This window comes from Pteropus alecto, unplaced genomic scaffold, assembly GCF_000325575.1.
Source record: "Pteropus alecto unplaced genomic scaffold, ASM32557v1 scaffold92, whole genome shotgun sequence".
Taxonomy (NCBI): domain Eukaryota; kingdom Metazoa; phylum Chordata; class Mammalia; order Chiroptera; family Pteropodidae; genus Pteropus; species Pteropus alecto.
The window spans coordinates 5408219-5432970 of record NW_006432447.1 but is presented as its reverse complement, the minus strand read 5'-3'; the positions used below and the strand labels follow the sequence as shown (position 1 = coordinate 5432970).

At 36.5% G+C, this 24752-nt stretch overlaps 1 protein-coding gene and 1 pseudogene across 3 annotated transcripts in view; both read left to right on the top strand.

Annotated features, from left to right (window-relative positions):
- Positions 1-24752, top strand: part of PPP2R3A (protein phosphatase 2 regulatory subunit B''alpha) — a 153369-nt gene that overhangs the window by 45721 nt on the left and 82896 nt on the right. For all 3 annotated transcript variants that reach the window (XM_025043596.1, XM_006907221.3, XM_025043595.1), the window contains one exon: positions 18433-18699. In XM_025043596.1, coding sequence (XP_024899364.1) covers positions 18433-18699 — 267 coding nt within the window. The remainder of the gene's footprint in view (positions 1-18432; positions 18700-24752) is intronic.
- LOC102884385 lies at positions 7290-8233 on the top strand (annotated as a pseudogene).

Below are 24752 nucleotides of genomic sequence, written 5' to 3'. Positions count from 1 at the left end.
CATCTATGGCCATTGCACTGTTAGGGAGGAGGACTCAACAGGGAACAATGGATACTGCCGGCACTTCCTTACCAGGCGAGTCTCGCCTATGCCCTTACTCCGACAGTGCCTCCCTGTAAGTCCCTGGTGCCCCCTGTGCTCAGCCCTGCTCAGAGCAAGCAGATCTGTCGCGGCGAAAATCCACTCACGGACACGGCCCCTTTAAGAAAAGTCTGCCGCTGCCACGTCCTCTGTCTCAGCCCCTTGGACTCAGCAGCCCCGTGTCCTCAACCCGTCTTACTTTCTGCCGTTGGCAGAGTGCTTTCTTGGATTTCTTCGTAGTTGTATGGCTTGTTCATCTAGATCCCAGGTGATTTTTCCTTGCTGCTGCTCCTTATTTCTGTCACAACTTTGATTTGGTTGCCAGAGAGATGAACAGAGCCTCTATCCTCCACGCCATTTTTTTCTCTCTCCTCTAAAAGATACTCATTAATCTTTTAAATAAGTTCCAATATCATAGAATTGAAAAAATTTAATGAGATTCTTCTTGATGAAAGTGGAAAAGATAATACATGAAAAGCTATTTTAAAGAGAAATAATATAAAATCATAATATAAAAAACAAAATTCAGAAAGGTCATGCAAAAAAAAAAAGTGAAGCCATTTTTCCTTGACTCAATTGCCTCTCTACTTGTTTTTCTTAATCTTTCCTCTTTTTTTTTTTTTTTTTTTTTTATTCAATTAGTTTTTTAATGACATAGTTGAACCCAGATTTGGCAGAAGTTTTCTGTAAAGGGCCAGCATTTTGGGCTTTACAGGTCACAAAGTGTCTGTCACATAGTCTTCTTTGTCATTTTTTTTTTTTGAAACAATTCTTTAATATAAAACCATCCTTAGCTGTAAGCCTGACAAAAACAGGTAGTAGGACAGATTTGGCCCACAGACTGTAGTTTTGTCAACCCGTTTTAAGCAAATAGAAAAGTATGGTGAACGATAGAAAGCACTCTTATTACCTACTACTTAGCTTTGTCAAATCTTAACATTTTGCTGTATTTGCATCAGATCTTTGTTTTATTTAATATTTTTATTATATCGTTTCAAAAATTAATCTCAGATACAGTTGAAGTCCTGTCCCTAGGGCTCCCCTGCCTAGTATCCTCTGCCCCTTTCAGAACTAACCAATGCCCTGAAGTTGGTGTTTATTTCCTCCTGAAAGTTTCTGTACAATCTTATTCATCATTTTTTTTTTCTTATATAGAGAACAGAAAATAGTAGGAAATAAAATTGGAGAGATAGGTTGAGGTCAACTTATGAATGACCTTGTATGCTATTCAAGAGAGTTTGTTCTAGGAGAGTGGGGAGTTAAGGCTTTTAAGCAGAGGAGTCTCACAGTATGATTTTTTTTTTTTTAAATAATAAATTTTATATTAAGGCTTTTTTTTAAAAAAACAACTTTTTGGACAGTCAAAATTTGTTCAAAACATTTCTATTAAAAGATTATGTAATTGGGCATATAGGAAGTGTTTTTATATGACATTGGTAATTATCCCTGAGAAGAAATGCTGACTTGACACTATTAAATGTCATTATTATTAATTATGCGTTTCAAAGTAGTTTGTCAAGAGTGAGCAGTATTTGTTGTCCAGAAATACAGTTTAAATTATATTGAGAGAGAGAGTCAATAGAAAATACTAGGAGGATATCAAGAGATTGGTAAAGGTGATTTTGGTCTAGAGCAGAGATCAGCAAACCATAGCCAGGGCCAGGTCTGACCTGCCACCTATATTTGTAAATACAGTTAACCCTTTAACAACATGGGTTTAAACTCTGTGGATCCACTTATACTTGGATTTTTTTACAATAAATATATTAGAATTTTTTTTGGAGATTTGCAACAATTTGAACAAACATGAACTACATAGCCTAGAAATATCAAAAAAATAAAATAAAAAAGTTAGGTATGTCATAATGGCATAAAATATATGTAGATACAAGTCTATTTTATCATTTACTGCCACAAAACATACACAAATCTATTACTGAAAGTTAAAATTTATCAAAACTTACACACTCTTACGGACTGTACATGGTACCATTTGCAGTCGAGAGATATGTAAACAAATGCAGAGATGCGGTATTAAATCATAACTACATAAAGTTAACTGTAGTACATACTGTACAACTGGTAATAATCTGGTAGCTGTCTACAGCATTGGAGTTGTAGTTCGTCTCCCCAGTAAATTATGTATCACAGTAAAATATGATCTCTCACAGTTGTTGCATATTTTTCATTGTGTTCAGTGCAATACCGTAAACCTTGAGTAATACCATGGGACCCATACAAAGTGCCGCTAGTGATGCTGGAAGTGCTCCCAAGAAGCAGAGAAAAGTCGAATTGTTTGATATGTAGATTGAGATCTCTGGCTGTAGTTGCCCACCATTTCAAGATAAATGAATCCAGCATAAGGACCATTGTAAAAAAGAAAATTTGTGGAGTGGTCACTGCAGCAACACCAACAGGCGCGAAAACCTTGCATTTTTTGTTAAAAACCTTTTTTATTTCATATCGAAAATGCAGCTTTTTGTGCGCTTAGGATTGCTATAAGAAGGGCATCCCCGTGGACTCTAATATGATTAAAGAAAAATCAAAGTCATTTTATGACAACTTAAAGCAAAAGGAAAGTGAAGGATCTAAAGCATTTAATGCCAGCAAAGGATGGTTTGATAATTTTAGAAAGCGGTTTGGCTTTACAAATGGGAAGATAACAGGAGAAGCAGCTTCTGCCAACCAAGAAGCAGCAGACAAGTTCCCAGGAACCATTAAGAAAGTCTTTAAGGAGAAAGGATATCTGCCTGAACAGGTTTTTAATGCAGACAGAAGTGCCCTATTCTGGGGGCGGGGGGAGTGGGGAGCCACAAAGAACATCAATCAGTAGGCAAGAGAAGTGAGCACCAGGACTTAAGGCAGGAATGGATAGACTAACTCTATTTTGTGCAAATGCAATTGGGTTTATGATTAACTGCCTTTAAGTATAAAGCTGCTAACCCCCAAGCTTTGAAGGGAAAAGATAAACACCAGCTGTCAGGCTTTTTGTTTTTACAACAAGAAGTCTTGGACAACAAGAACCCTTTTTCTGGATTGATTTTATCAATGCTTTGTCTCTGAAGTTAGGAAGTACATTGGCAGTAGACTGCCTTTTAAAGTTTTTTTGATATCGGACAATGCCCCTGGCCACCTAGAACCACATTAGTTCAACACCAAAGGCATCAAAGTGGACTCTTTCCTCCTAATTCTAATTCATCCCCTAGATAGGGAGTTATAAGAACCCTTAAGCCTCATTACACAGCGTACTCTATGGAAAGGACTGTCAGTGCTGTGTGAGAGAAGCCAAATAGGGAGAACATCGTGGAAGTCCAGAAGAATTACACCATTGAAGATGCCATTGTTGTTACCAAAAAAAAGCCGTCGAGCTCAAAACAATAAATTTTTGCTATAGGAAACTGTCCAGATATCGTACATGACTTAACAGGATTTACAACAGAGCCAGTCTAGGAAATCATGAAAGAGACTAGACATGGCAAAGAAGGGGGTGAGCGAAAGGTTTCAAGATATGGATCTTGGAGAAATTCAAGAGCTAATAGACACCGCACCAGAAGAATTAACAAAAGACAACTTGATGAAGATGAGTGCTTCTGAACCAGTGCCTGGCAATGAGGAAGAAGACATAGAAGAAGCAGTACCAGAAGACAAATTGACATTTGACAGTCTGGCAGAAGGGTTCCGATTATTCAAGACTGCTTTTAATTTCTTTTACCAAATGAACCCTTCTATGATACAGGCACTGAAAACTGAAGCAAACGGTGGAAGAAGGATTGATGCAGTATAGAAACATTTTTAGAGAAATAAAAAGGCAAAAAAGACAATTACAGTGTATTTCCGTAAAGTAACACCGAGTATACCTGCCTCTCCTGTCTCTGCCACCCAGGAGACAGCAAGACCGAACTGCCTCTTCCTTCTCCTCCTCAGCCTATTCAACATGAAGATGACAAAGATGAAGATCTTTATGATGATCTACTTCCATTTAATGAACAGTAAATAATCAGTCATGCCATAGAGTTAATGAACATATTTGTTGTGTATGCATATGTTTTTGTGTGAAAATCTAATAACCATATGGCAACAATTGTATGAGACATTTTTGTGTCATCATTATTGCCTAAATATTCATCACATAGAATGTTGTGTGCAAGACACATATGGAAGTAGATAGCCTATCCTTTCATAGGCATAGGTCAGTGACATTTAATCTAAAATTAATGGTGTTTTCTTACTATTTTATAACTTCGCTTTCAAAGAATTACATTACCATACAGTATACCTCTCTCATAATTGGAGAAACTGGATATCGGCCTTTAATCACAGGTAAGTGGTTTTACTAGAAATGTAATGTTTCCAGTACTGTATTATGAATGTGACTAATACTGTAGGCCATAAAAATTTTATAACCATTCATTAGTGTATAGGTTATACTACCATGAAGCAATTATATAGATTACACTAGGCTACTGTAAAGCAATCATATTGCTGCTACTTCATTATCGATGAATGAATCGTTACACTGTAAATTATGAATTTTTTTCACATTATCTTTTCATTTTTGATGTGTTTAGTAACATAACATCTGCATTGTTTTGTATTATGTAAGACAATATTGACATAGGTATTAAAAGGGGATTCATTCCATAAACAGATGATATAAACTTAGGATATTGATGAATATAGTACAGTATTATAAATATATTTTCTCTTTTGATTTTCTTAATATTTTATTTTTTCTAACTTTATTTTGAGAACATGGTATATAATACATATAATATACAAAATCTATGTTAATCAACTTTATGTTATTGGTAAGGCTTCCAGTCAAGAGTAGGCTATTAGTAGTTAAGTTTTTGGGGAGTCAGAGTTAATTGGGATTTTTGATTGTTTGAGGGATTAGCAGCCCCAACCCCTATGTTGTTTAAGGATTGACTATAGTTTTTTTGGAACACGGCCATACTCATTTATTATATAGGATTTATGGCTGCTTTTGTGCTCTACCTACTCAGTTTGAGAGACCTTAAAGTTTAAAATATTTATCACCTGGCCATTTGCAGAGAAGGTTTGCTGACTCCAGGTCTAAATATTATTCATGGTGGATCAGCTAAACAGCCTTTTAATAAGGCTCAATGTGGTATCCTGTTAAAGGCATTTGAAATCTTGGAAGCATCACTAAATATCAATAGCAAAAACTACCAATGTCAATGACGGTCAAAGAATATGCCAGTAGAAATAAAAACAATAAATAGGCCTGAAGTTTCAAAATCCTTCATCTTGAGTTCTGATCAGGGGTTCTGATCTGTGTAGCTTTTGTCCCCTTTCTTCCCCTATCTCTGACTGTTCTATTTAAAACAGCTTCCTTTTTCACTCCATGTCTTATTCCCCATTCTTCCTTTCTTTGCACGTGAACTTTCTCACTGTGTCAGGTTATCTATACCTTTGACTAGCAAATGAATGTTCAGTACATGCTTTATTCACAAAGCCTCTAAGTGACAGGAAACAACCTTGTAGGTTCTAGAATAGCTGAGGTGTGCAGATAGACCTGAAACAAGTTGAAGAAGAATAAGAGAACAACTTTTAGAGAAGGGAAAGGGGGATGTGGTTGAGGTCTCAAAGGGTTTTATAATTATAAATGAGTAAATTACTAAGGACATGTCTTGACATGGGAGATGATACAATAATTTTTTAAAACACTTAGAAACTATACTGCTTTGGTAATTCATGTAATAAATGATACCTTAATTCTATGTTTTACCACCAGCAGATGATATTAATCTTATTTTATCTGTTTTTAGCCTTATGAGGCAATAGCCTGTTAGCTGTCATTCACAGGTTAAAATAATAAACCCTAGTCTCCCTTGAAAATTATTTATTTTGACTTAATTTTAGTAAAAACAAACCTAGGAAGAAAATTCCATTACTACTTACTCAATTGAAAGAATGGAAGGCAAGGGCAAGATTCTTCAATGAAAGAGGAAGAATTAAAGAGAGGAAGATTTTTTTAAATAATTTTTTGATTTTTCAATTACATACAATATACTAGTTTCAGGCCTACTCAGTGATTAGACATATAATTTATGAAGTGATCACTCTGATAAATCTAGTACCCATCTGACACCATACAGAGTTATGGTGTTACATCCCCATTACAATATTGTAACTACAAATCCGTACTTCATTTCTTCCCCCTTTTTACTTATCCACCCAACCCCGCTACTATCTGACAACCATCAGAATGTTCTGTGTATCTGTTTTTGTATTATTTGCTTATTTTGTTCTTTAGATTCTCCATGTAAGTGAATCATATGGCATTTGTCTTTCTCTGACTTGCTCCACTCAGCACAATACCCTCTATGTCCATCCATATTGTTGCAGATGGCAAAATTTTGTTTTTCATGAGTAGTAGTCCATTGTATATATGTACTACCTCTTCTTTGTCCATTCATTCACTGAGGGACACCCAGTTTGCCTCCATATCTTGGCTATTGTAAATAATGCTGCAATGAACATATGGGTTCACAAGTCCCTTCAAAGTAGGGTTTTGGGTTTCTTTAGATAAATACCCAGAAGTGAGATTACTGGGTCCTTCTTTGTCTCTTGTTATAGCCTTTGTTCTAAAGTCTGTTATTGTCTGGTATAAGTATTGCTACCCCAGATTTTGTTTTGTTTTGTTTTTATTTTCATGAAATATCTTTTTCCATCCCCTTCATTCTCTGTGTGTCTTTTAATCTGAAGTGGGTTTCTTGTAGGTAGCATATGAAAGGGTCTTGTTTTCTTATCAGTTGAGCCACCCTATCTTTTAATTGGAGCATTTAATCCATTTACATTTAAAGTAATTATTGATAGATACGTAGTTAATGCTGTTTTATTATTCATATTTTATCTTTTTTTCTTCTTAAAGTGGTCCCTCTAACATTTTTAGTAATACTAGTTTGGCGTTGATGAGCTCCTTTAGCTTTTTCTTGTCTGGAATGCTCTTTATCTGTACTTCAGTTCTAAATGATAGCTTTGATGGGTAGAGTAATCTTAGTTGTAGGTCCTTACTTTTCATCACTTTAAATAGTTCATGCCAATCCCTCTGGCCTGCAAAGTTTCTGTTGAGAAGTCAGTTGATAGTCTTCTGAGAGCTCCCTTGTATGTAACTAACTGCTTTTCTCTTGCTGCTTTTAAGATTCTCTGTCTTTAACTTTTGGCATTTTAATTATGATGGGTCTTGGTATGGGCTTCTTTGGGTTCATCTTGTTTGTGACACTGCACTTCCTGGGCTTGTATGTCTATTCCCTTCACCATGTTACGGAAGCTTTTTGTCATTGTTTCATTATATAGGTTTTCAATTCCTTATTCTCTCTCTTCTCCTTCCTTCCTGTCCATCCCTGGTGCCTTTCAAGCTGCTGCCCCATCACTAGAGCTCAGAGTGAGTGAATTCGTCAGCCAGTAAGTCCATGCACAGGCCTTTTAACTAAAATGCCTGGGAGCTCTCAGTCAGATGAGCCCGGAGATACTTCTAGAAGTAACATCATAATGGCTGCCCAAAGAGAACCCCAAGTTCAGTTCAAACTTGTATTGGTTGGTGGTGGTGGGACTGGAAAAACGACATTTGTGAAGTGTCATCTGGTGAATTTGAGAAGAAGTATATAGGTACTTTGGGTGTCAAGGTCCACTCCCTTATGTTCCACATCAACAGAAGACTTATCAAGTTCAATGTGTGGGACTCAGCTGGTCAGGAGAAGTTTGGTGGACTGAGAGATGGCTATCACATCCAAGCCTGGTGTGCCATTATAACGTTTGATGTAATGTCAGGAGTTACTTACAAGAATGTGTCTAAGTGGCATAGAGATCTGGTATGAGTATGTGAAAACATCCCCATCGTGTTGTGTGGCAACAAAGTAGGTATTAAGGACAGGAAAGTTAAGGCAAAATCAATTGTCTTCCTCCAAAAGAAGAATCCTCAATACTATGACATTTCTGCCAATAAGTAACAACTTTGAAAAGCTGTTTCTCTAAAAAACTAATTGGAGACCCTAACTTGGAGTTTGTTGCCATGCCCGCTCTTGCCCCAGGGGTTTTCATGGACCCAGCTTTGGCAACACAGAATGAGCACAATCTAGAGGTTGCTCAGGCAATTGCTCTGCCAGGTGAGGATGACGACCTGTGAGAAAGTGAAGCTGAAGCCCAGTGTCAGAAGTCTGGTTTTAATAGGCAGCTGTCCTGTGATGTCAGTGATACAGCATGTTTGCCACTTTGTTATGTAGCTAAGCAGAACATGTGTTTAATCTGGGATGCTGAAGGAAATGAATGGGCTTCGGAGTGAATGTAGCAGTTAGAAAAATCTTCATTTTTTGGACCTGCATATTTAGCTGTTTTGGAACGCAGTTGTTTCCTTATTGAGTTTCAAATATAAGACTGCTACTGTCACATCACAATACTCGATGGTGAAACCTTGTTTGTTGCTGTCATTCCTGTTCTTTTTCATTTAGAATCAGAATAAAGTTGTATTTCAAATATCAAGGAAAAAAAAAAAAACACCAGGGACTCCAGCAGCCATGTCTCTCAGTCAGCCACAGTCTTTGCTGGCTTTCACAGCTTGAAGTTGTGGGGAGTTCTCTTCCTGGCATTGGAACTCTGGGCTGGGGAGCCCAGTGTGGGGCCGAGACCTCTCATTCCTCTGGGAGGCCCTCTGCAGCCAAGATATCCCTCCTGATTTTTAACCACACACGTGGGTGTGGAAACAGCCTATTTCACGTCTCCACCCATCCTACCAGTCTTGAGGTGACTTCTGTATGTTGTATGTCTTACAACAAGTCCTTAGTTGTAGGCCTTCTGTTTAGCTAGACTTCAGGCAATTCTCAATGGTGGTGATTCTATAGTTCATTTGTAATTTTGATGTGGTCATGAGAAGAGGCCAGCACAGCACCTACCTATTCTGGCATCTTGACTGTATATTGAGGAAGATTATTATTTTTTTAAAAGCTGTGGTATAGTATTTAAGTTTAGTGAAACCTTACGGATTTCTTCTAATTAAAGGGGAAATCCATCTGTATTACTAAAAAATGCAAATTAAAATTTTGATATTTTTTAAGAAATAGCTTTATTAATTTCAAGATTAAACAGTGAAACTATTGTCAAAGTATCGCCAAGTATGAATTTTATTGACCTATTTCAGTAATATGTTCAAAGGTCATGTATACTTATTTTTAAAAATTATTAAAGAAGGCAATTCAGGTGATACAAACTTTTAACACTTCATGAAGTGGATAGTCTCCTTTTGGAGAACAACAAAGTGGTAGGAAAGGCAAGAAGCTTTTATGGGATAAAGAATAAAGAACAAGGAAGAGACAAATAGAAAATATCTGATTGGTTGGGACCACATAGTCAAAGAATAGTCAAAGAATAAAGAACAAGGAAGAGACAAATAGAAAATATCTGATTGGTTGGGACCACATAGTCAACCTTGTTTGAGGTGCGAAGACTCAGAGATGGCTTGGCATTTAGGCATTAGGTGACTGAATAAACTTTCTGGTCATTCAGATCAGTCACAAGGACTACCAAAGTTATCTAAGTTTTGATTGGCAGTGTGGCACTTTGGGCAGGAATGACTTTATCTTGGCCCCAGAAATTTATTTCAACAGTCCCCAGTGCTCATTCTTTTGACCACTGAAGAAGCTTGATGATAAATATCAGTCTTAGCACGACTCATAGTTACCATTGCCTCTTTGGGCCTCAGTCGGGTATTCACAAGAGATGATGCCAGGCTCCTATTCTTGGAGCTGATTATGTTCTGTTCTGAGACCATCTGGTGGCTGGTCAGTGGCTGCCCACATGCATTTCAGTCTTTGGAGAGAACATAGTATATTAGACAATAATAATTATTAGCAACGAAATGATGCCCATGGTTTGGCAAGTGCTTCTGAGCCAGGGATCCCCATGACTTTAAAACAGCAAGAATCAAAAACAAGACATGATCCTGAAGAGGGAGATAACTTCTTTAAGCCAGTGAGGCTGTTTATGTATTTAACGTAACTGTGTGTCTGCTTCTAAAGAAGTGTTTATTCACCAAGCTTGTTTCCGAAAAATTGAGGCACTAGAAATCAGATGTTTGTAACGGGCAGAAAGACCTACAAGATCACTAGCATCTTAACAAAGTCATCAGTTAGTTGGAGGTTGGATTACCCTTCTTTGCAAAGGCCTGGGATATGTGAACAATGGCATTATCTTTTCAGGCCAGGGCAGAGAAATTAGGAAAAGGATGGTCAGAGAGGGAAAGAAGAATGGAAAAAAATAATTCTTGATCCAACATTGGGAGGAAGCAGTCTGCCTCGATGTCAGCTACTTCTTTTCCTAGTCAATTTGAGTTTAAGGTCTCTGGTATTGGCACAGGACCAGATGTCAAGTGGAGCCTTCTTTAGTTTTGAAATATGCACCCAAGGTTTTAACATCAGTATCAGTGGTTGAGTACTTTGTAGCATCTTTTCCTTGAATCTCACTTTTGCAAAAGCTTTAAAAAAAAATAGCTGTCTATAAATGACAAGACTTAAAAATGCAGATAATTAGATATCTGATGAGAGTGTATTATAATGGAATTGACAAAGAAATTTGGTTATTTTTGTGACGTAACACATTTTAAGATAACTGAGATTATGACTGATAACATACTAGGATATAGATTTTTGGAATTGCATACAATTTCTAGAACACATATTAATAACATGTATCCACACAAAGGTTTGTCATCACTTATTTGACAACGCTTCGCATGTAATTTAACATACCAAATAAAGCTAATTAGTTTAACATCTCTTTTACAAGGTGAGAGACAAATCTCTTGAGATTTTCCAGGGACTCTGGGAAATTTCATAGTTACTTTGTGATCAAAAAGAATCCACTTTATGAGATAGTAAACAGTTAACCATCATCAGTTATCTTTCTTGCTGACAAATTCTGTAACAGAGAATTTATTTGAGTTTTAGTAAACCTAGGTAGAATATTCTTCTAGCTCCTAACACCTAAAAATCTGTGGTGGTGTAAAGATGTCCCATCACCTTTCCTAGCGAGAAGAAAGAACCCCATTAAGAGTATAGATCATTGTACCTTATTGCAGCATGGAAGTCTTTTAATAATAGATTGTAGGCATTTTCAGGAGAGGGTGCTCTTTTGCTCACCATTGTACCCCGAGGCTCTATTGTAGTACCTCCACATACTAGCTGTTTTGATTCTGAAATTTTATCCTTTCTCTTTAAGGAGTAGCTGTACATCTCATTGTCCTTTTCCCATTCTCTGTCTACTTTGAGCTTTTACTTGTGCAGTTGACCGTGACTGAAGATCAAACAACCATACTGAGAAGTCTTGTGTTAAACTCATGACCAACCTCCAGTGGGCCTTTAGTATTGTCTGGCTGTCCTCCATTTCCTTAGTCCCTCACTTCCCACTCTGCAAATGAGTCATACCTTTTCTGTCCTGTACTCAGAGATCCTCAACACTCCCCCTGACCCGCACCGGGCTGCATAGCAGGTGAGGAGCTAGCTAGCGAAGCTTCATCTATATTGGCAGCAACTCTCCAGCACTAGCTACACTGCCTCTACTCTGCCTCAGATCATCAGGCGTTAGATTCTCATAGGAGCAGTAGTCCCTATGAGAGGTGCCAAAAAGGTTGGAGACCACTGCTAACATCTCCTCTTGCATCCTTGCCCTCAGCTAATGACCTTGATTCCTATTCTACTGAGAAAACCGAAGCAGAGGGGAGACCTTTAGCCACCCACCTAGCTATATCAGTACCTATAGTTCTTTTTCTTCTGTTACTATACATGAATGGTCTGAACTGTCTAAGGCCAACCCCTGCACTTGTGCTCTGGATCCTATCCTCTCCCGTCAACTCAGGGACACTTCTCCAGTGACCCTTTTCTCTCCCGCAGCCATCAGTTTTTCCCCTTTACTAGACCATGCCATTAACAAACATACTACGATTCTCCCATCTTTAAAACAAGGCATCCAAAAGGCACTTTGGCATCCAAGAGGCACATCAGCTATTTTATTTGCAGCATAATGTTCATCACCAGAGTCCTTGACCATCAGTTTCAGCCTGTTCTTTTGACATCTGTCAATTCAGGCCTCACTCAAAATTATTGAGAGATACACACACAACCAAGGAAGACACTGGGGCGAACTATTTTACAGTACTGCCACCGTACGTTCATTGACATTTAACATGGCAATGTCAATAGATTTGTGTTCCTTCTGTTATTGGTCATGGAATGTGTACCTATCATTTGGAGGCAATTAAAGCAAGACACAAAAAAGGCTTATTAGATCTCCTATTTGCTGCAACCAGTGAAGTTAAGGCTCCAGGGTTAGGCCAGGAGCAAGGAAACTATATAGATCATCACTACCACCTGGCCTTCTGCCCCCACTCCAGTGTTCATTATTTAAGAGTAAAATAACATTAGTAACACAAAACAAGCTACTAATTAAACTGAGAAAACACCAATTTAGAGCATAAAAGAAGGATATCAAAGTTTGGGCTTAAGAGTAATTAGCTTATAATCAATTTACCCTCAAAGTTTATTTAAAATGATATTTTAAACAAAGTCTGTGATTCCAAGTTACTACTTTTTCTTTTTAACTGTCCCAGTCAGAATCAAGGTGAGAAAGACTTTTTTAATTGAGATGTGATTCACATAGTAAAAAAAATCAACCTTTTTAAAGTGCACAATTCAGTAGGTTTTAGTATATTCAACAAGGTCATACAACCATCAGCTCTGTGTAATTCCAGGACATTTTCATCACCACCCCCCAAAAGCCTATGTATCTTATCAGTTACTTCTCCCTTCCCCTAGCCCCTGGCAACCACTAATCTACTTGCTGAGGAAGGGGATGAAAAGTCACCTTCCTGAAGCCTTTGGTTAGTGTTGGGAAGAAGAGGGGGGAATACAATTTAAAGTGCGCCTTAATTTAAAAAGCAGTGAATCAGAAGTCTAAAGACCTAGTGGCATTCTTAACTAACTTTTTGATGCTTGTTTTGGAGGTAAATAATGAAGGAAAACAGTATTATGGGCAGGAATGTAATGAAAAAAATATAGGAAAGCTATCTAGCTCAAAGAATTAATGTGTCAGCCCAGTGGGAGAAAATTGGGAAAAGGAAGGGCCCAGGTTGAAGCATTTACCAGGGATTTCAATTATAAACTTCTTTCAAAGTTTATAGTATATCTTGAAAGCTTTCAGGTAAGATTTTGTATGAGTGGAGAATTCCACAGCTTAAAAAGGAAAAAAATTTGAAAACCACAGGTTAGATGTATAAGCCCAATGTACACATTATAAAGTGTTGTCAGAATGTCTTGAAATGAAATCAAGAAAAAAGTAACAAGTTGTAGGAAACCCTGGAAAACTAAGGAATGTCATTCTCACCAAATTAGACAAAGTTTCAGAAAAAGAAGGTTATAAGATGTTTTTGGTTTGGGAGTTTATTTGGTAATGATATTTGGTTTATATTTTCTAGAAGTAGAAAATAAATATTAAGTAATGTGGTTGATTGAAAAATAAATATGTAAGTCTAAATATTAAACATGAGAAAGTACTTGGAGAGTCACTTTTAAATATATGAGTCAGAGATTTAATATATGATCAAAACAATAGAGTATTTTTAAAATATATGATTTGTTTAAAGTTCCTTGAAGAAAAATCAAGTCCCACAAATTAAAGATGTATTATCATTGCTGTTGAGTCAGCTTTTATGTGTTTATTGTAGCCAAATTGCATGCACACATATATCTGAAGCTGCTTCTTATGGCATTGAATTGTTCCATTTTCTTAACACTTCAACAATAAATTTTCAGATATATCCAGATCTAGAATTACTTCCAAAAGTATTTTTATGGCTAAGATAGTATTCTGCAAACAAAAGATTTACTTTTTAAATCTGAGACCAACAAAACTCCTTGTATGTTACCATTTGAGTATGAAAATTTGTTTTTCTCCATATTTTGACTGGATATATTGTGAGGGTTTTAGATATTCGCTTCCTTTCAAATAAATAAATATTCTTAAAATAATATTTTAAAGTTTGAAGTACAGCTTGTTCTTTTTTCATAAAATATAGCAAAATCAAAAACACTCTAAAGTTCTTTCTCTTCTAGTTTGAGGAGAAACTGTTTTATGTGGATCGACACCTCACATACTCGGAGTTTAAGAAGTTAGCATTATCTGAGAAGTTGCTATTTTTAGGTCCACTGTAATGCTTCTAACTTTGGTGCTCAGAGTAGTGGATGCTTTCTTTCCCAGAAGGCTCTGTATTCTCAACATGTGCAGATCAATTTGACATAAAGCTACCTACAAGGAGCAACAGGCCCATTGCAGGCCGTGTTTCTAACTTGAAAATTATGAACAGGTATTGGGAGCCACAAGCTGTATTTGGGAACCAGCTGCTTGTCAGTACAAGCATGGATTGTGGTCTCTGGAGGCTGGGAGAGCACAATGCTTGAACTTAATTTCTTTGCGAGATAAGAAGAAAAAAATCTTTCTGACGAGATTGACAACTTATTAAATCTGACTATCTTCAGAAGTGTGCTGGACAGTTTCTAAGTAAACATCCACTTTTCAAAGATGATGATCAAGGAAACATCTCTACGAAGGGACCCGGATTTAAGGGGAGAGTTAGCTTTCCTGGCACGGGGCTGTGATTTTGTTCTCCCGTCACGGTTTAAGAAGCGGCTGAAGTCATTTCAGCAGACACAGGTTTGAAACTTGGGTGTTTCTTTTAAAATATTTTTATTACTAATAAAACCACCCAGTGAGATAACTTACAAATAATTTTATAGCTCACTTGCTTTTAGATCAAGGAATTAATCTGTGTCCTCTATTCAGCTATTTGCAGAAAGCTATTTGTAGAGAGATTCCAACAGGTTTAAAAATAGACCTTCTGGACCTGGAGTACAGTACTCACATTTTTCTCTTGTAGAAAGGGAATCCAGTTTTAGGGATGATAAATACAAATTAACAAATATTTTGCAATTTAGTGCGGGAAATACTGCAGTTTTTAATAGAAATATCTTTGAGAAACTAGAATTTCTGTGTTAAAAGTCGTGTTTGTACTTCAAATCAATAGATTATGTTTGTATTAACGTCCATACATCTGTAATGAACGGTTTTATTTAAAGTACTGATCCTGTTAGTCTCTTTTTTAAGGAATAATGTATTTTATATAGAGACAACTGTGTACGTATAATATAATGTATGTAGGTAATGAAGGATGGCAGTTAACTTCTTGGTGGTGAAAGAATGTCCTTCCCTCAGTAGGCTGTGAGATTGAGTAATTTCTTTCTGCTGTGACTACTTAGAAGAATTCATGCTAACTTGCTTACACCCTAAGGCCAGTCTCTCTCACCAAACAAGTTTCCTAACATGACAACAATACAAATCAAGAGGCATACAAATGATGGCCATCCACAATCCAGCAAGAAACCATAATTTCATAGTTAATTGGATCCAGAGTAATTTCAGATTATTTTATTAATCTATATGAAGTTGCTTTTTAAAAAATGGCTCAAAAATGGTCAAATATTGGAAATATTGCAATAACATAATAGTATAAGGATTCTATTCAGAATGAATATCTAAATACTGTATTTATAAAGAAAGACTGAAATGGAGAATTGAGATACTTTACCCAGCTAATTCTGTTTTAGTGCTGTTCCTAGATTTGAGTAAAACAGTTTTATTCAAAGTGAGCATATGCTAAACTTGCCAGTAAATCTGGCAAAATTTATATTACTGTGTTTTATTCTATAATATTTTTAGAGTCGGTTTTATTAAACTACTTTAAGGTTTAAATTATGTATCTCCTATTGAATTAAATGAAAAGTAAATTGATACACCCAAAAATTCAAAATAAATGCATTCTTTTTATTTTTCCTTTTAAATAGTAACATGTTTTATTAAATATGGAATCAACCAATGAATTAATAAATACTTGCCTACCAGTGAATTGCTCCATATTAAGAAGTACACTAAGGAAAGCAAAGTAGACTATTATATAATCAAATATTTTTCCATTCAAATAAAAACTTTGACAGTTAGCCAAGGTTTGTTTCGAATGTCACTTATTTCTGTCAAAGCAAAAGTATGGAGTTAACATTGAAGGCCTTGCTCTAAACCTTCTCCACTAGCATGTGTTCACTAGACTATTGGGTTTCATCCCCACTGGCACCAGTGGTCTTAATCCTATGGTTATAACTGCCCTGGATGTCACACCATGGGAAACATTTTGGGGAAACAAACAAACAAAAATTTAATTGTGTGCTTGTAGTCTCACAGATCTCTTTCAGCATAGAATATAGAAAGGAAATGACACTGATGTAGACGACCTAGATAAAACCCCTGAAGAATTATGTGCCTTATTTTAGAAGATTAAGGACAGTTTCTACTGTTACTGACTCATAGGACTATGTAATAATATTTGGAGATTTAGCATTAAGGAAGAGAAAAACGTTTCCTTATAATAGATTATCAATTTGTTAAATCAGAAGTGGTTTGTAAACTTTAAATTGCATTACAAATATAAATGGTCATTTTATTTATTTTTGAATCTGAAGAACCATGCTAAGTTATATTTATTTAATGTTTTGAGAACCCCACCCTTTGGCCTGTGACTCGTTTTCTTAAATAAGGACATATCAGTGCCTAGCACCGCTCTGAAACTTTTACCTATGTAATTTCCTTACTCCTGACTCCTGTAATTTTTTAAAATCTTCATCACAACCTTTCAAGAAATAAGGACTATAATCTGTTTTATTAATGAAATTCTAAAAGGTTAAGGAATTTTACTGAGGTCATAGCGCTATTAAGCCATCACTATATTCTGTTAAAGTTTTTCATATTTCGTTGTCATCACTTCCCTTTGTGCCATTTCTTCCTTGACTATTGCTTTATGTGGCTGACATCCTGATACTGCAGCAAAGGCTTGCTGTGACCAACTGGCTTTCATATCCTCAGTAGAATTAATATATGAGCAGACTCTATATATTAATGTCAGATAGTAACATGAGAAATGGGCCATGTATAACAAAAGTAGAAGATGAAATCATATTTGTTATTTTTGTGAATGAAGCTTATCTTCCTATAACACTCATGTTTGTCAAAGGTAGCTAAAATTTTTATCCTGAATCTAAAGATCATGTTGTAAGCCCTTATTTCAAAAGGAAATATGATATTCACATCTACTTACAAATAAATTACTGTTCAGACTTTAGGGATGGCATTAGAATAATTTAAGGAAGGACACTCGAGTAATACTTTGTGTTCACAGTGAATTTAAAATAAATCTAGTCAATGGTCATGTCTATCGTTTATACTTTATATAGCATCCAATACAGTGCCATGCTCATAAGCCTTGATAAATAATTTGGTCAGAATTAAGAATAGAAATTAAAACTCTGAAAATCTCCATGGAATCTTTTGCTTTTTCTTCTAGGAATCTCAGAACTAAATTTAGTCTTCATTGGTAAAATAAATTTCTACATGAATGTTTGTGTACCTCCCTTTACCTTTCCTTAAATCATGAATAATCTTAACCTTTCCATTACCCGCCCCACCACCTTTTTATACTCTTTTTTTGTTTCTTTATGATATACCACATCAGATCTTTTTTGGAAAAGGTAATACTATAAACTATAAGTGAATTAATAAACTGTAAAAGAAGTTTGGCTGTAATGAAATTAACAACTGTGATCCTTGCCTATTAGAGTGTACCAAAAATGAGAGAAATTTGTATCAGAAAAAATGGCATGCCCCTAATGGCAGGTAAGTCAGCCTGGTAGAAAACATTCTAAAACGAAAATGCTTAATTTTCTTAACAATGACTTTATTGGGAACTGGCCGTGATTCTACGTAGACAAAGTCAAGCTAGAGAAGAAGGTGAAAGGATACTCCCCCCAATACATTTTATATTTGTATATTTAGAAAGAACTCATTCTAGCTTCCTGTTGAAGTAGAAATGTACAGGAAGACCGAAACAGTAAATTCAAAAAGAATTTACCAATTCAATGCCAACAGACTAAGAATACACCTCAGGGTCCTTAGTATGTCAACTGACATTGCTCTTAAATGTCTGCAACATAATTGGTGGGAAAATATACTATAGAATTTTAAAGCATATATTTATGTAAACTCAGGTATTGACAGATGTCTTTATTTAATATGGATAAAGATTCCCTAGAAACATCCTTGCCACCTTCTAGAGTGAAGTGAGCTCTTGATCTCGACTTGTGGTTTTTCGTATTTACACCCAACTTCCTATTACTGGTGAGGACTTCAAGAAATATATACTGTTAATAATTTATGTGTCTCATAATCACGTTTTTCTTCCAGATTCAAAATAAACCAGAAAAGAAACCTGGAACACCACTTCCACCTCCAGCCGCCTTTCCAAGTAGTCCCCAACAACTCTCCCCTGTTCCTCGTGTGAATAACGTTGTGAATGCACCATTGTCCATAAACATTCCACGGTTCTACTTTCCTGAAGGACTCCCAGATGCCTGCAGCAACCACGAACAGACACTCAGCAGAATTGAAACTGCTTTCATGGACACTGAAGATCAGAAAGCAGATATCTATGAAATGGGAAAAATTGCAAAGGTAATATAACTACTAAATGAAATATAATCTCTCTTTCTCCCGCAGTCCCAATCTCTCTCTTTTCAGTGCCTCTTTGCTCTTCATTTTTAAGCATGCATGAGTTGTTTTTTTTTTTTTCCTATGTCGAAAGGATTTATTTGATTCTGATATATCTTTAGCTATAGTCCTATTTCATGGAACACTTTAGTTTGAAAAAAACCTTAGTGGTCTTCCAGTCCTGGCTCCCATTTAATATAGGAATTCCATCCATGACATCACCAGCACATAAATTCATTCTCTGCTGGAATGCTTTCAGCTACAGGAACCTCACACCATGCCAGGCAGTCTGTTCCATCATCAAATTGAGCCTTACTTGTTAGGAAAATTTCCTTTGTGCTAAATACAAATCTCTTTTTCGTTCTCACCCAATAATCATAACTGTTTGTCCCGAAGCCAGGCAAGGAACCATTAGGCCAGCTCAACACTGTAATTCTACTCAGAAATAAATGAATTTTCCACCAGGAGGAAAGTCTTTGATACTTTCCAATATACCCAACTGCTTCTAATTTAAGATTTTAGCTCCTAAAGCCAGGACTACTGTACAATCTTCAGTAACTGGATTCTATACCTCTAGCCTCCTCCCTAGAACAGTTAATACTGACCATGACCATCACATTATATTTGATCATGCCATTCCCCAGCTCAGCAACTTTTAGTGATTCCTAACCACCTGTAGCAGTGCTTTCTTTTGTTTGGGTTTTATCAGGCACATGTATTGAAGAGTCGTATCATACCTCACAACTTAGTGATTTCAGGCTGTGCTTCAAGAGGCAGAGGGGTTTAGTAGGCTAAGGGCTGCATGTGGGCAAGTGGGAGACCAAGAGGGAGCTCAAAGACCTCATGTACACTTCCACTGGCAATGGTTCCCCTGCTTTCAGGAATAATACTTAAAATTTTGAAAACATCTGGAAGATAAAACCCAAACTACCATTCCCTGTGTGAGCCTGACCCATTTGCCCTCCCACAGGCACACCTCTGCATTTGGGCTCTCATAATTCTCTCCTCCAAAATGGACTTCCACTCCTGCCAGCCCCGCATCACCTGTCCTTTAAGACCTAACTTCCATTGTATCTTTGGAGAAATCCTGAATCCCTACTCCAGTCATGCCCTGTCCTCTCTCCCTTGTTATTACCCTGAAGTAATTTAAATGTAAATAGAGCAATTTTAAGGGAAATGAAAAGGAATTCTTTCTTTTATTCCCTCTTCCTTCACTGCCCATCTTAGAACTTGTTTGTTGAGCCCTTAGATGTTTCTAATGAAAAACTTTCATTCAAGAAATAAGAGCTCACCTGCTTCCACTCTGTTTTACATATGAGGAAACTGAAGTCCCACCAGTACTTAACCTGAAGTCACAGAACTAGTACATGTCAGGAAACAAGTCCTCTAACACCTAGCACTATGCTGTTTCTACCATATCCTATCTCCCCTGGACATATGCCAACATATCATTAGCTAACTTTGAATTAATATCCACCCAAATAAATTATAATTTCTTTCAGAGCATTGACATTTTCTTACCCAAAGCTTTGATAAATGGCTGTTGTATGAACCAAGATGGTAAATTATCCAAATGAGCTGGCACTAGGAATCTAAATCCAAAAGATAGTATTTAGTAAGGATGAATGAAATCTGCATCTGGAGAAAACATGTTAACCTTATAAATGCCAAACCGGGTATTTCTAACATGGCAACTATTTGTGTGTGTGAGAGAGAGAAGGTTTCATAGACTGCTTCAGGCAGGCAGACAAGGAGAAACTGTCCAGATTAAGGAACATGGTAGTTCCCTGGTGTGTGCTGGGAATCACTACATCTAAGAGCCAATCCAAGTGATGAGTACCTCACTGCCTTGAATCCAGGTCCTGTGGGTCATCCTTCCTCTGAATATTCTCACCCCTGACAGGAGACTGTTCTCTTGGCCTTTCTGCCCCTCTGCCTCAACCCTGCTGCTCTGGCCCTCCCACCCCTGTATCATGGTAGCCCTGCCCTGCTTCAGGGTTCAGTGGCTCTGTAGCACTCAGTAGATTGAGAGGAGAGCAGAAAGCCTAAGGACTCCACAGATGGCCAAGAGAGGTATAGAAAAGTCAAGTCAGGGAAGGGTCTGTGCATGCTGGGGAGTCAGAGGAAGGACTTTGCTGTATATAGGCAGTGAGGATCGATCCATATATATCTTCAGGAAAAAATACCAGTGTTAAAGTTGACAACGTAAGTTTAAAAAGAGAGAAAACTACTTTGTTTAGCTGTGGTAACAGTCATTTACATAACAATTTACCATTTATACCTAGTCATCGTGTGGCAAAATAGCCAGTATATGCATATATCTCTGATTAACTTGTCTGAATCATATTTGATTATAGCCCTAAATGTCATTCATGGGCCATTGCTCTTAGACCTTAATGTTAGCTCGGGTAGCAAGGTAAACTGCTCATACCTTTAAAAAGTTAAAACTAACATTGCATATAAAAATGGGAATGTGTATATAATGACCTCAGAAGATACCGTGAGTGTATTCATTTATATTGTTTTGTTTCCGATTACCAGTTCGCTGCATGGGATTTCACCTCTGTATTCTTAAAATAATTTATTTTATTCTAGTTAGCTAATCCCCATTTAATCCAGCATTTATTTGACTATGTCAGTCTGTTAGCACTCACTAAGTATCCTTATTTTCAACCATTCTTTTGCTATGCACACCTGTCTTCTCTGGCACTAGGCAGTGTCATCTGCACCTGTAGCACTTGCACTCCGTGTGCTGTGTTCTCACAAGAGGTTGACTATTTGAAAGGTAAAAGAAAGACAACCTTTAAGGGACAATGAGGGGATAGGTGGTAAGAGCAGTAAGTTAACATTTTTATGTATTCTTGTTAACTATAAAGCTATTTAGAAGGCCAACTTGAATTTGTAATCTACTCTTTTTATTTTTTAACTTTTTAAAAATTAAGTTTGTCGGGGTAGCATTGGTAATCTACTCTTAGCGACACTTAAGTGTAGCCGTAGAGACTGGAATCTGTTTTTTAAGTGCAAAGAAAACTATGTTTATGAAATCTGCATCTTGGTAAAGTTTAGCTCGTTCATCTTTGCCCTCAGACAGCCTTGAAGGAATTAGTGCACATTTCCAATTAAATTCTCGGTATGTAATGTGTACTTGTTTCTACAGCTTTAAGTGACGATGGAGAAGTAAAAAAAAATTTTTTTACATTTTTATAACAGCTTTATTGCGTACTTATATGGTCTTTTTTTCTATCAATTTTTTATTAAATTTATTGGGGCGACTTTGGTTAATAAGATTATATAGGTTTCAAGTGTGTAATTCAATAATACATTATCTATATATTGAATTGTGTATTCACCACCCAAAGTCAAATCTTTCGTCACCATGTATTTGACCACCTTTACTCTTATCCACCTCCCTTCGCCCCCCTTTCCCTCTGACAATTACTAAACTGTTGTCTGTGTCTACGAGTTTTTGTTTGTTTGTCTTGGTTTGTTGCTTTCAGTTTTATATCCCACATATGAGTGAAATCATATGGTTCTCAACTTTTTCTCTCTGACTTATTTCTCTTAGGATAATCTCAAGGTCCATCCATGTTGTCACAAATGACAGTATTTTATTTTTTCTAATGGCTGAGTAATTTTCCATTGTATTTACTTTTTTAATGTTCTTATTGATCTCCTGATTCCATTTACCTTAATTCTTTGTTTTTAGGCATATACAGGCCAGCCATACATTTTTTTTAAATAGTCAAAATGCAGTTTCTGCAGCCCTTGCCATTCACAGCCCTTCCCACTTTTTTCCTTTGGCATTTTCTCCAAGGGCCTACTACCATCATGCTGCCTTGTTTACTCTTGTTTACTCGGGATACCCCTTTATGAGCAAAATAGGTCAACCTTTCCAATCTACTTCAAAACATATTCATTCTGTACTTTATATCTTAGGATTTTACCTTTGGCTCATAATAAATTTATAAGCGTTAATCTCTCAGTGACTTACTACTCCTTATGAGCTGACATATATGCATTTTAACAGAAGTCTTATGGAGACAAAATTGTAATCTAAGGGAATAAAAGTTGTTTAATAGTGGAAGTAGCCACACAGGAATCAGTAAACACATAGTCCTTGAAAGTACCTCAGCTGAGGCTGGTGACCACTTCTCAGGATTGAGCTAGAAGATTTCTAACTCCCTCCAATTCTGAAGAATCCATGAGTGACTAATGGTGGGAGTTTCAAGCACTTTGGCAAGTCATTTCCAATCTCTCCCTGTCCTTTCTCTGTTTGTGGCTCTGCACCCCCACCTCCATAATACAGACTGTTCTTTCAGCTTTCCCAGAAGTTGCCAATAGCCTGTCACATCTAAGAGCATTTTCTTGGCAAACTACATGAAAGGGACTGGGATTGGGGAAAGTGGATTTGACAGTTTACAACCCAAAGTATATTAATTGTGAGTGAACTTTGTACTTTGGCAATCATAATTTACACAATAAACAAAATCCATTTGGTTGCTAAGTAACACCTTTCCCTCATTCTTGACCTCAGTGGAAGTATTTGACCTCTGGACTTAAGAAATCTTAAATTCCATCCTGCTTGCAGAACATGCTTTAGTGGCCCTGGCACCAGCAGCCTTTTATTTCTGCCCTGTACTTCCCTTGGCTTGAATCTCACCTTCCGTATCTGCCTCTCTGATATGAACCCAGCAGCCTTAGATGTTGTCTCAGCATATTTAATTGTGCTAGGTACTCAGCAGACTGGGTGCTCTTCAGTCTTCTGTGGGGATTCGTCCATGCAGTAAGGCCTCACACCAAGTGCAACTTTACCTGAACCTAATGTGCATTTACACCTAGTCAGCCTCCAAAAGAGAAACTTCCCTCTGTAGAATGATGAAGGCTCAATAGATACTGCATCTAATATGAATAATAAGAATGCTTTTATCAGATATGAAGATGTGACTCTTTGAAGTGTTCTAGATTTGGAAATATGTTTTAAGTGCATATACAAAATTCAGAACATTTGGAAACGTTTTCTCTGCTAATATTTAGATATCATTATCACTAAGAGGGAAGAATTTTCTCTGTAAGGGAAAAAAACAGGTAAATTTGGTAAGAACTCTTTCTTATAGGAATATAAGAATAATTTTTTTAATTAAAAGCTTTCTATTGAAGAAGACAAAAATCATTACCTTTTAGAGTATTGTAGTTGTGTTATATTCATTCTCAGTTCTTCCTAAGGCTTTTATAATACATAGTCATTTGTGGTAGTTTCCAATAATATAAATAAATTAAAGCATTTTGATTTTTATCATCTTTAACCTGAATTGTAACCATTTAAGTAGATTTGGTAGTTATTTTCTTGAACAGTCTAGGGTTTTCTGGTTCTTCTTGAACCTGGGGCTTAATAACATAATAGGCAAAGGAGAAGGAGACAGGTGGTAGAGTATATTAACACCAAGTGCCCGAGTAATAAAGGTAGCTCTATTTTTCTGCCATAGGAAGGAAGGGCATACACATCCATGACATTCAGTCTTTTTTTTTTTTTTTTCTGGTAAAATATAATTGATGTAAGAAAGCTTTACATGGAAATGCAAAAACACATAAATAGCTCAAATAATTTTGAAGGAGAACAAAATTGGAAGAATTATACTCTTTAAAAGATTTTAAAGCCACAATAAACCACTATGATATTGGCCTAAGGAATGAGAAGCAAATTGGTGGAACATAATAAAGAGTCTAAGCATAAATCCACATACATATGGTCAATTGAACTTCACCCCAAATAATCCAGTCCAGAAAAGACACTCTTTTCAACAAATGGTGTTGAAACCCCTAAATATATTTATAGAAAAGAGGAGCCACAATTTTTGCCTTACACCTCACTAAAAAATTAATTTGAGGTAGATCAGAGACCTTAAAATAAAAGCTAAACTGTAAATCTAGAAAAGAAAAATAAGGAAGATATATTTTAACAAACTTAGATAGCAAATATTTCTTGACACAAAAGCACTAATTATTTTAAAAAGGGAAAA